Source organism: Sapajus apella, unplaced genomic scaffold (assembly GCF_009761245.1).
Source record: "Sapajus apella isolate SASKATOON/1434 unplaced genomic scaffold, GSC_monkey_1.0 scaffold25, whole genome shotgun sequence".
In the NCBI taxonomy this organism is placed as follows: domain Eukaryota; kingdom Metazoa; phylum Chordata; class Mammalia; order Primates; family Cebidae; genus Sapajus; species Sapajus apella.
This window is the reverse complement of record NW_022436965.1, coordinates 13,570,076-13,582,269: the sequence shown is the minus strand read 5'-3', so window position 1 is coordinate 13,582,269 and position 12,194 is coordinate 13,570,076. Positions and strand designations below refer to the sequence as shown.

General features: G+C 41.7%; 1 protein-coding gene across 2 annotated transcripts in view; it reads right to left on the bottom strand.

The window, feature by feature from the left end:
• Positions 1-12,194, bottom strand: part of ASTN1 (astrotactin 1) — a 320,149-nt gene that overhangs the window by 93,718 nt on the left and 214,237 nt on the right. For both annotated transcript variants that reach the window (XM_032291314.1, XM_032291313.1), the window contains exons 9-11: positions 8,329-8,403; positions 1,473-1,610; positions 805-955 (exon numbers count right to left, since the gene is read on the bottom strand). In XM_032291314.1, coding sequence (XP_032147205.1) covers positions 805-955; positions 1,473-1,610; positions 8,329-8,403 — 364 coding nt within the window. The remainder of the gene's footprint in view (positions 1-804; positions 956-1,472; positions 1,611-8,328; positions 8,404-12,194) is intronic.

The following is a 12,194-nucleotide window of genomic DNA, read 5'->3' as shown; positions in this document are numbered from 1 at the left end:
CCAAATTGTCTTACTAGTTAATAGTATCACTGATTTTAGGAGACAGGGTCTCACTCTGTTGCCCAGGTTGAAGCACAGTGGTGAAATCATAGCTCATTGTGGCCCTGAACTCCTGGGCTCAAGAAATCCTGCTGCCTCAACCTCCAGAGTAGGTAAGACTATCAGCATAAACTGCCATGCCCAGCTAATGTATTATATTTTTTGTAGAGATGAGGGTCTCGCTATGTTGCCCAGGCTGGTCTCAAACCCCGGGCCACAAGTGACTCTCTCACCTCAGCCTCCCAAAGCATTGGGATTACAGGTGTGAGTCAGCCACAGTAAGTGAAGTCCATAGAGCTGATAACGAAGTATTATAAAAGCCCACATCTTAAGAAGCAGGTGCTCGTTGCTGTGGCCACAGAAGGGACACAGTTTTCTTGTATTATTATTTTTAATTTTCTCACTGGCATTCCTGGCATTACTTATTTCCTTCATTACTCTAGCTTTAGGTAGTTTTCTCCTAAATTTTTCTATTACATTTAGAGTCAATGTCATCCTATTAGGCAGTTACTTAGTTCTCATCAACTAAATTTTTTCTTGAATAGTTACAGTGCACATAGTAGGTGTTCCATAAGAACTTCTTGACTGACTGACTCATGAGTAGCTTCTCATCCTTAACAAGAGAAAATTACTAATTTACATTAGCTCGTGTTTGCAGCTGGGGATCACAGCACATTTTTACCTATATATCTGCACTGTGTCTTCCCCTGTGCCTTCCTCCCCATCCCCCAAACAAATACTACCAGCTTGGCAGGGCAGACCTACCACGCAACCAGTGGAGTCCAGCTTGCGATCTGAAATACAGCGGAAATTCTTACTGCAGCCCCCGTTATCTTTGCTGCAGTCGCGCACTGGCCCAAAGGAATCTAAGAGAACCTCCAGGCTGTCGAAGGAGGATGAAGTCATCAGCTCCTCTCTGTGGGGAGAAAGAGTGGGAGGCAGAAAGGAGTCAAGGAGATTCCAGAAGCAACAAGTGGTGTTACATTCCATGCTCCTATCTAGTCAACTGAATTGTATCTCACTCTCTCTTACAAAAATTGAAGATCAAACTATACTCCAAGCCTTGAACTAGCAGATTATGGGCATTCTCTGTATCTGGGAAATGAGCCATGTCTGTAACGCCTGGTCAAAGAAAGAGGTCTAAACTTGGGCAAGTAAATTAACATTTTATTGCCTGTCAGTCCTTAGGGTATGTGAGAAGTGCTTACAAACTCTAACTTTATGTCTTCTTCCAGTGAATGAGCCTTGGGTTGTGCAATATTGACCCAGATAAAAAGCAGATCCTTGCACAACATAGGGGGAGTTTGCAGGCCGCCTGCCAATTTTTCCTTTTAGCTTGTCGTGACTCCTTCCCCAGCACCTAGAACCTTCAGGTCGTTTCTCATTCTGCTTCCCAAGCCAATTTCAGGCCTCAGCCCTGAAGCCAGACTCACCTGACCTCCACAGCATCCTCCATCACGGTCATGTCCGTCTTGCACTTTGCTGATGGATTGATGGCCAGTTCGGCTGGTGGAATCACAAAGCTCTTGCTGAGGGGCAACCACATGCCCTCCCCAAGGGTGTAGGTGAATCTGCAGGGACACCCAGCGCCAGGTGGTCATGACTGGGGGCATAACCACCCACCACTGGGGGATCTGGCATTCCATCACCAGCTGCTTTCTTCAAACCCCTTGCAGTCCCCTTCAGAAAGTGCCATTTTATGGGTACAATGACTAAGTCCTAAGGAGGCAGAGAGGCCAACCCTTGCTCACATGGCCAGCCAGCTGGAGGACTGATTATGGTGCCCGCTCACTAGCTGTTAGAAGTAGTTTTTAATCAAGTCATAAAAAGCAAGTTCCAGTTTTCTTCAGATTTGAAGCTGGGCTTCCCCTATCTTGAGTCACATATAATTGGAAGCATTTCAATTGACGAGAGATGCCAGCCTCCCACCATCTCCATCCCACAGCTGCACACCCACAGTGGCAGCAATGGCATCTCTCTGTGCCTGGAGGAACCCTAACAAAGAAAAGAAAGAAAGAAAGCACCCCTCTACAGTTTCTGTGTGATGGGAACAGAAATGACTAAAGCCAAGAGCCTCCAGGGAGGAGAGAAGAGCAGATGAACAAACGAACAAAACAGGCCCAGATTCATTCTCTGCACTCCTACCCACAAGCTTGGCTTCTTTAACCCTTGGGATACAGGGAAGATTTTTTTTTTTTTTTTTTTTTTTTTTTTTATTCTTATAACAAGGGCTAAAAGGAATAAAAGAATAAATTGGCATTTCAAGGGAGAGCTTTAAAAAATGAGGGACTATTTGTTTATTTATTCATTCATTTCATTTCAAAGGCATTCAAATGCTCTGTGTTCATAGTCAAAAATAGTCTGCAGGATGAAAGCCAGTGTGGGTGGGATATGAGGAGGCTGTGGCAGTCTGGCATCCCCTCCCCACTTAATGTGGAGGAAGGAACAATGGAAGGATGCTTACAATTAAACAGAAGCTGGCTCCATTAGCACGCTGCTCACACAGCCCGATTTCAGAATCCTGCTCCTTTCTCTTCCCTAACACATATACAACCCTCTCCCCTCCCCAGGTTGTCTGAAATTCTAGGAAACCAGATTGATGCCTTGAGACCTTTCATTTAAAAAAAATGTAACCCTCTTCAGTAAGCTGGCCACACAGCAGACTCATTGACTAGGGCTCATGAGTTAGAGGGCAGCCAAGCCACAGGATTTCTGCCCACACCCTAAGAGAGTCCTGGGCCCTACAGTAGGTGGAGGGGTGTGGGACATGTGGCAGCTTAATGCAGGGGACTTCCGGGGACAGGCAGAGCCACTGGAAGGAGGGAAGTGGCCATGATTTGGGGGATTTTGCTCCCATTTCCACCCTGACTCTTGATCCCCTACTTCTCTGACCTGTTGGAAAAGCTCTGCCTTAAGGAGCCTTGAACTGTCAGAGATACTTCTGGCTCTGAAAGAGGCACTCAATTCTCCCCACTCACAGGAGTATGAGGCAGTAGGTTTGTGCAGAGAGGTGCCTGCACTAGGGGAGGAAAGCTTTTTACTTAGGGAACATTAGAAGACTATCGCTTTATTCTTCAGTGAAGCATTTAGCAAAATTGGAAGCATGACAGCCCCTTCACTCACTCACACACACACACACACACACACACACACACACACACACACACGCTACACACACACACACACACACACACACACACACATTCACACACTCACATGCTTCACATGCTTCATCTGGTAAGATTAAGGAGCCCATTCAGGGCTGATTGCCTCAAGGTACCTGGAATCTGGGACTTAAGGATAAATGTAGGTTGAAGAAAACAACCTCAGAGAATTTGTATAATTTCACTTTGAATTTCCTAATGGACATCCTTGAGAGAGAAACATTGTAACAGGCAGGCAGGAGTGGGGGCACCAGCCACTATTACACTGTTTTGGAGACGATGTCTACAAGTTTGAATGGTACCAAGGAGAAGGCAGTTTATTGGATGTAAAAATACATTTTTGTATTCTATTTTGATTTCAAAATTACAATTTTTGCATTTGATGCAGAGCAACAAATCTGTGACCTGTGGTTTATAATTTATGTAACTTATTTTCGGAAGCTGTTGGCAGTTCTGGTACATTTCTGATGGTTAATTTTTCTTTGGAAAGAGGAGGCTCCATGCCCATCCATCTGAGTTTTCTCTTCCTCCTCTGAATACACTAATATTCCTAAGGGAAAAGCAAATCACATCTTCCCCAACTTAAGCTGTTTGTGGCACCCTGTACCTACAGGATAAAGTCCCAGCCTCCAAAGAGGTCACCCCCAGTAGCTGAAAAAAGTCAGCTTCTTTTTTCAGCAAACCCTGGGTCACCCTCTGCTCTTATAATGAGACCTGACTATAGTTCCTTGATTTTCTCACATATTTGCTTTTGCTCCTAATAGTCCTTCTTTCTGGATTTTCTTCCCTCTCTTTGCTTGACTTCTAATCATTTGCAGACTGAGGTAAGATCTTACGCCAGAAAGCCCAGCAGGGCCTTCGCCCTCTACCCTCAGGCTGAACAAGGGCTGAATCTGTACACCTGACCCAGAGCCCCTTGCTGCCCCTAAAAGGATGAGTTGTGTCTGTCTTTTCACGTGTCCATCACCACTTAGAAGAATGTGCTCTCTTGGATGGCAGAGGACAGTTCTTTGTTATCTTTGTAACCCTCACACAATTTCTGCCCCAAAGAGGTCACTCAATAAATATTTATTGGCTGGTCAATAAGGGTATTTCATTAGGTTCTTTAATTTGTACAAGTTTATGCGGAACACAGTCTCAATGTTCAAATATAAAGGTGGAGGCAGAGGTGAAGATTATCCTCCATGTACAGCAGGCTATAGGTTAACCCCTGGGTTTAAATGGATGTAAAGGTTAAGGTGGAAATGAATTAGATATTGTGAGAAACCTCCTGTGTGCAGAGCAGCTCCTGAGACACTGCACTGGACCATGTTAATAAAAAAAACAGCCTCCGGTAAGATCAAGGTAAGACCCTGTAGGGGAAGAAAAGTCAGGTGTGGGGTGAGACTAAACCTTTGCTGAGAACTGTAAAGGGGTAGGTGCCTTGTAGCACGGCCTCATTTATCCTTCTAACATTCCTCTGAGGCTGGTCACCTGGCCCCATTTTACCAAGGTATCAACTAATTTTTAAGGCTAGTCACCTCTCCAAGGTCACCCTCTATAAATGGAAAAGTTGGGATTGGTCTGATTCTCAGGTATGGATCCCAGCAGCTTTCTAGCCCATGCTGGCTCTGGCCTATGGAATTCTAAAGTTTCCTTTCATCAGCAGAATCTACTGAGTAACTCCAAAAACCAAATATAGAACAAACTGTCAGAGAAAAGCTGTGTCCTAAAATTTCATCTGTCCCTCATTCATACAGATTTGGCAGGACAACTTCAAAAAGCTACCCAAGAGAAGCTGGGTGAGCATCTAGAGAATGCTTTCCTAACTCGGGCCTTCTCTGGAGACAGCTGGTGATGACCAGTGCGGTTGGTGGCTCAGCTGTGTGCTGAGTCCTGCACACAGTCCTGTGTTCATCTAGAGCTAGAAGAAATTCCTGTCCAGAGGCAAACACTCACCAGAGAGTGCTGGTAGAACAGGGCTGTGCTCTCACCATGGCTCGCCATTAAATGGAATGTGAAGAAACGGATCAATTGCTCTTGACCTGGCATCTCCACGCTTCCTTAGAGCAGGCTATTCCAGGATGAGGAATTATTCCAAGGGATGCAGGCACTCACTCTGAAGGAAGGTCTCTGTGGGATCAATTTGCTCAGTACCAATCCCTTTCCCCACAGTCTAATGGAAAGGAGTGATTCTAACCACAGTGGAAAGGACTTCTTGGGTAACAGAATGGGTTTGGTGGAAAGATTCAGTTGGTAGGTTCAGAGTCCTCTTGGATCCTTTGAGTCTAGCTTGGGCCCTTCCCAAGTTATTTGGGATTGCAGATTACCAAGGTTAAGTGGAACATCAAGGTCTTTTCTTACTCTAGGTTGAAGATTTTAGGAAATATCTGAAATGATTATCTACATATATCTATTGAAGTTCTGCTGTGTTCACAATTGCATGTTAGTTGTTAAATATTTAAAGTGATATAAGATACCACCCCTTCTCTCAAGAAGAACATCATTTCACTGGGGAAAAAATAGGCAATTGAAAAATAAATATTAAATAAAATAACTGATGAATACATAGTATAATCAGTAAGTAATAGGCATTTGCAGGGGTAAAGCCATTGTGGATTGGTACAGTGGATTGGAGACATTTTAGAGCAATGTTCTTCAATCCTGGCTTCAGGTCAGAATCACCACAGTGCTTTTAAAAAACACTGATGCCCTCGCCACACCTTCCAGAACTTATGAATTAATTGGTTTGCTCTGGGTATGACTGGCAGTCATTTTTAAATCACACTGGAAACTCTCATAGAGGGCCACGGTTGGAGACTGCTTTCTGGATGAGACTATAAATCCTTGAAGTCCAAGACTATCTTGGTCATATTTGTTTGGTTACATCTGCAGCCTCTGTAACAGTGCCTGGCATTAGTAGGTATTCAATAGATGCTGAGTTTGGTGGAGACTTGATCTGGACCATAAAACGGGTAGTATTTATATGACAAGGAAAATGTGCATTCTTGCTAGAGGAAAGGGTGTGAGCAAGTGTGCAGAGTGGGAGATATTCAATTTATTGCAGATATTGGATCAGTCAGAAAACAGATCCAACTAAGAACAAAAGGTTCTCTAGAAGAGCAGCTCATTTAAAGGAAGGTGTATGTTGTCATTCAATAGTAAAGATATTTAAACTCTACTTCAGAATCCAGAGAGATGTTTAGGAGCTTGGAATTCAACAGGACACTAAATCACGAGGGAGCATAGTAGCAAATAAGCAGCCAATTATAGTTACTGACCAGGTCATAGAATTTTTTAGAGTGGTCATTGGTTGGTTGTTTACTCAGATGCCAAGTGGTTTTGATTAAAATTCTTGGTACCTAAAACAAACAGATTGTGACTCATGGCTTTCATTTGAGAGGCTAGTTACTTCCATGTTAAGGATAAAAATTCTGAATCACTTGATTAACTCACTGGCTCCTGAGATAGCTGACCTCATGGGTCAAACCACACGACTGATCCCCTCTACAGGGCTTGGATATCACATCCAGTTGGCAGCCAGCAACTTTGAAAAAAAAAACATAAATGGTGCTTGTGGGGACAGAAACAGTTTTCATGTAGGTTTTGCTTGACTAGCAATTTTATTAGGGCCCTTGTTTTTCAAAGTGTTAGTTTCTGACTTTTAGGGAATGGGGAACTTATCCACATCAATCAGCCAAATTTCACTAGGCTCCTCATCTGCCTTATCTTTATCACCCTTTGAAGTCCTAGAAGACCAGCAGTAGGAAAAAGAAAGAAAAAATCAGCTGAATAAAATCCTTGTTGGAAAGTTTTAATACCCATGTCACAGTCCAAGTAATGGAGCTGACATCTCTTGCAGCACAAATCCTCAAAAGCAGCCTGTAGCCAATGCCATCAGCATGACCTAGCCTTCCCTGGGACAGACACTCAGCAGAGAAAAGGATAAAAGAAAGCCCTCAAGGAAGTGGTTCTGTGAATCTGCACTCTAGCTAGGAACGTGCCTTAGGAGAACACTGCTGTGGCTAAGCTGAGTCCACCCTGGGCTACAGGAAGAGCACTAGAAGCTTTGCAGAAGGGTAAGCTCTAGGAGGCAAATGGAGGGGCAAAAATTGACACCTAGGCCAGGAATGGCTGAAAGATGGTCTGGGAAGGGGCTTGGAAAGGTGGCAGTGAATAAGTAAGACTCCACAAACGGTGTAGGTACAACTCTTCCATTTGCCCTGCACTGCTCACCATTTCTCCAGAAAAGGCATGCAGTAGCTGAATCCATCCTTTTCAATCAGCCACCTGTGCAGGACCATTTACTTCCTCTACTAGAGGACTTACTCAAGGAGAACATGTATTCATGTCCATACTGTCAAGCCAAGAACTTAGAAGGAACTCAGCAAATATATGTTAAGTGAATGATAGACTTACAAAATGAATGGATGATAAGATCTTATTTTGGAAATAAACTGTTCCAGCTAAGGTCTAGTATGAATTAAACTTCATAAAAATCTAATCATTCCTGGCTTGCACTCAAATTATTCCTCTGCTGTGGGCCTTTCTAATATGTGCTATTCCCAGGTATGTAGGTAGAAATTTGGGAGGGACTAGAAACATCCAATTTGATCAGGAAACTAGTAGATAAAAGAAAATAATAATGAGGCAGAGTTTAGAAAAGGGGAAGGCAGGGGCGGGAGAGGTTCACTTTGAACAACTTAAGATTCTATGAGGAAGGTGCAAATTAGATGCAAAATGGAGAGGCAGAAACTGACATTAATTGCCTACTCTGTGCCAGTTTCTGTGCCAGGGACTTTCCCTGCATTATCTCATTTATCTCTCACAATAACCTAGCCAGGCATGTAATATAGCCCCATTTAACACATGCAGAGACTGGAGGCTTCAAGAGGGTAGGTAAATTAGTGAGGTTCACAAAACTGGCAAAGAGGGAAGCCAGGACCCAAACAGAATCTGCCTGACCTCCAAGTCCTCTATGTTGCCCCTGGACATGACTAGGGGCAAGCACTTTTGTTAGTAGGTGGCGGTAACAACTAAAGGTGTTTCCCTTTTTATACTTTACCATTAGGAAAGTAAGTCCAGGGGGAAGTGGAACACAGGGTTTGCACACATACATAAGCCAAGTCGCTAGACAACCACTTACCTGAATATTTTATCAGAAGGCTGCTCTCCCAAAACCAGGTCAAAGCCTCGCTGAAATATTGTGTAAGGCCATGGCCTAAAAGAAGAAACATCACTCAATTAGATTCAACTCAATAAATACTCACTGAACATCTACTTTGTGCCAAGCACCGTGCTAGGTTGTAGAGACCCAGCCATCCAGGGCATAAGCCTCTGCCCTTGAGAAATCCACTAATATGAGCTCATACATGAACTTGAATACTGGGACTTGACAAAGAACACGATCAAGGTGAAAACCACTGAACCACTAGAAAAATAGTATTTAAAAGCCATGACAACTGGAACTATATATATAGAGAGAGTAAAATTATATGAAGATAGACCTCACATATTCATAATTCATGGTCCTTTGGATGTAGGTTTATAGAAACATAGCTTGGCCTCCCTTAAGAAGACCAGCATGAAAGGCCAGGCGCAGTGGCTCACGCCTGTAATCCCAGCATTTTGGGAGACTGAGGCGGGTGGATCATAAGGTCAGGAGTTCGAGACCAGCCTGGCCAACATGGTGAAACTCCATCTCTACTAAAAATACAAAAACTAGCCAGGCATGGTGGTGGGTGCCTGTAGTCTCAGCTCCTCAGGAGGCTGAGGCAGGAGAACTTGGGCGGCAGAGGTTGCAGTGAGCCAAGATTGTGCTGCTGCACTCCAGCCTGATGACAAAATGAGACTCTGTCAAGGAAGAAGAAGAGGAGAAGGAGGAGGAGGAAGAAGAAGGAGAGCAGCACGATTTCTTGGGAATTAGACAGTTCTGGATTTAAGTCCCATTCTGACATTGAACCAACTGTCTGACTATTGACAGATAATTTGCTTGCCCGTCGTAATTACCTATAGGGTTAATAAATGATAGCTACCTAACAGACCACTGTGAAGATTAAGCAAACCTCTTAGGCCAAGACTGCAGCTCATATGTTATACTCAACATGTTTTCTTTCCATATTCAAAATGACAAGAGGATTCTGGATCTTTGATAGATTTCAGACGTCTTCAAACATTTGAACATCACTCACTCAAACTGAAATAACCGATATCGTGTTTGCAAATATTTCTTAACTGTAATTCTAGTGAACATCTATGTATTATCATATGTATTAGAAAATAACAAGGCTATTTATTTTAAATAGTGTATATCTTTTCACTAACCAAGATCTCTAAGCCCGTTATTTAAAGCAAGACTTAGCAAAGCCCAGATCTGTGTTAAATACTGAACTATTGCACACACTAGGTGGATTTACCCCTTACACTTGTGGAACTTACAGTCTCATAGCTAACTCAATTATTGAAGATTTTACTGTAGACATTCCTTTTGTTTTTAAGGATTACAAAAAGCCAGGAGAATAAATTACAATTATTATTTGGGGCTAATTCTAATACTAGGAGTTAATCCAGTGGTTTTTAATGCAGAGGGTAACACCCCATAGAGGGCATTTTGATAATGAATGGCAGTTGTTCTTGATGATGTAATGACTGAAGGTCACTACTGCCCTTTAGGAGGTAGGGCTAGTATAGCGAAGAGCGAACTGCTCAGGAAAGTTCTGCAGAACAAAAACTTCCCCATGTCCTACAAGCTTTTGAATGTCATGCAAGACATTTATCTAGGTTTTGCAAACCTGCTTCTAATGATTTGAGCATAGATGCTAACTCCATTGACATATAAGCACAAAGTACAGTTTCAATACATAGCAAATTTTCTAGATTCATAACTACTTTATAATTTGAGAGAATGTTACACGTTGTATAATCACTTTGAATCACCAATACAGCACAAATGTATCAGTCTATATTGCTCTCACACATATCATAATATAGTATTACATATTATATTACATATTACATTATGGTGAATCTACATTAGATACAAATGTCTGCCAAGTTTATTATTTATTGTAATGGAGTATCAAATAATTATAATTAGCATATGAAGATATAATTATTAAATTTTAACATAGTTATATCATTATCAATTATTTCTCCCTTTAATATTAAGACACTATTTGTTAAGATTTTGCATATACAGATTTTATTATTCATAAATTTTATTTACACAATAAAAGGGGTTAAAAATATTTGTTATAGGCAGCAAACCACATTGCCTTGTATGTACCTATGCAACAATCTTGCATGTTCTTCACATGTACCCCAAAACCTAAAATGCAATAAAATATATTTTTAAAAATATTTGTTATAAAATATTGATAGTGTTGGAAATCACCAACTTAACCCAACAAGCTAGCAAATTAATTACCCAGGGTCTTTATTTGTTGCAAGGGAAAGCCATTGGAACTACATAAGGAAGTGGCTTGGATGAATGTGTTCATTATTTAAGCTCACTATTTATAAATGCATTATTCCTGGGATTCAATTTAGAAATACCTACAGGCAAGAACTGGCTCCATAAAGTATCCAAACACTGTACTGTGAATAACTCTTGCATCAAATGAACCCTCCCCCAGGTATCTTTTATGTTTGTTCTATTCATTGTAGGTGAACTCACACAGTAGAGTTTGAATTTGATTCTTTTTTGGTGAACAGAAAATGGTGGTTTATGGGCAGCTAAAAATATCTGTTAATTCAAGAAAAAGTCTAGAAATCATGAGAAACAAAAAATATTCCATGTAATCCCAGACACCTAGAAAAGGCAATAAAAAAGGGAAAAAGGACATGCAATTTTATTTATCTCTATTTTGGGTAGGATCACATTTTATTTACTGTCAGTTTAACATTTTAAATAATATACATTTTGCCTTCCAGTCATTTCTAGTACTCGAAACTGATACAATGTGTAATTATAGTTAATTGTTGGCATGGTTCCTGGGTTGTTTGAAAATATATTTTCAGGAGCCAAATCTTAGGACTGGCATTGAATACTATGTGAACAATTAGCTATGCAGCATGACACAAATCAACCTGTATTCAAGCCAAACTTAAGGAAGCAATGAGCTTGGATATATTTATTAAGCATACATCCACCGCTGCTGGATAAGTTAGGTCAAGGAGACCTGCTCAAGGGGCCTGAAAATTAAGAGCATCAACTCAACTTGGAAGGATGTAGGGGAGTGCAGTGTAGACCCTACCCTGATTATATTTAGAGGCAGCAGGGTACAGTGGTTTTAGGACATGGATTCTGGAGTTACCCTGCTATTTCCAATTCCAGCTTAGCCACCAATTGCTCTGTGACTTTGGGCAAGTTCCTTAATCATTCTGTAACCCCATGTCCGCATCTGTAAAATGAGACTGATGGTAATAACCCTATTTGACAAAGTTGTTATGAGGGGGAGCTAGCTAATGTAATTAACATACCCAGAACAGAGTGTGGCATTTAGTGAGTGCCATACATAGAATCACTGGTTAAATAAGTTAAATTTATCAAATACATGATACTATAATAATACTATAAATACTATAGTAAGGAGTGGTTCCCAAATTTCAATAGAGGAGGAAGTGTTTTGCCCTACAGTGCAAACGCAATGCCAACACAAGGCTTTAGCTCAAATTGTAGAAGTCTTCATATAGGCTGGAGAGGAGGCAATGTGAGTATGGAAAGGCTAAAGCCCCAACACTCCACCTCCCATCTCCCACCTCCCACCTCCCACCCAGTGGTCACTTCGCTGGGCAACTCACTCTACAGTACTGATATTAAACGCAAAGTGGGGAAGAGCGTATTGTGAAATGGCAAAAGAAGTCAGCGAGCAGCAAATTGCACTAGCAAAGGAATAAAGTGGAATTTACTTAATTCTTCCCTCTAGTCCAGAATGATCTGCCAGAGAGATGCGAAATCTTACTTGATTTGTTTAGCAAATATTTGTGGAGACCTATTGTGTGTGAACTGTG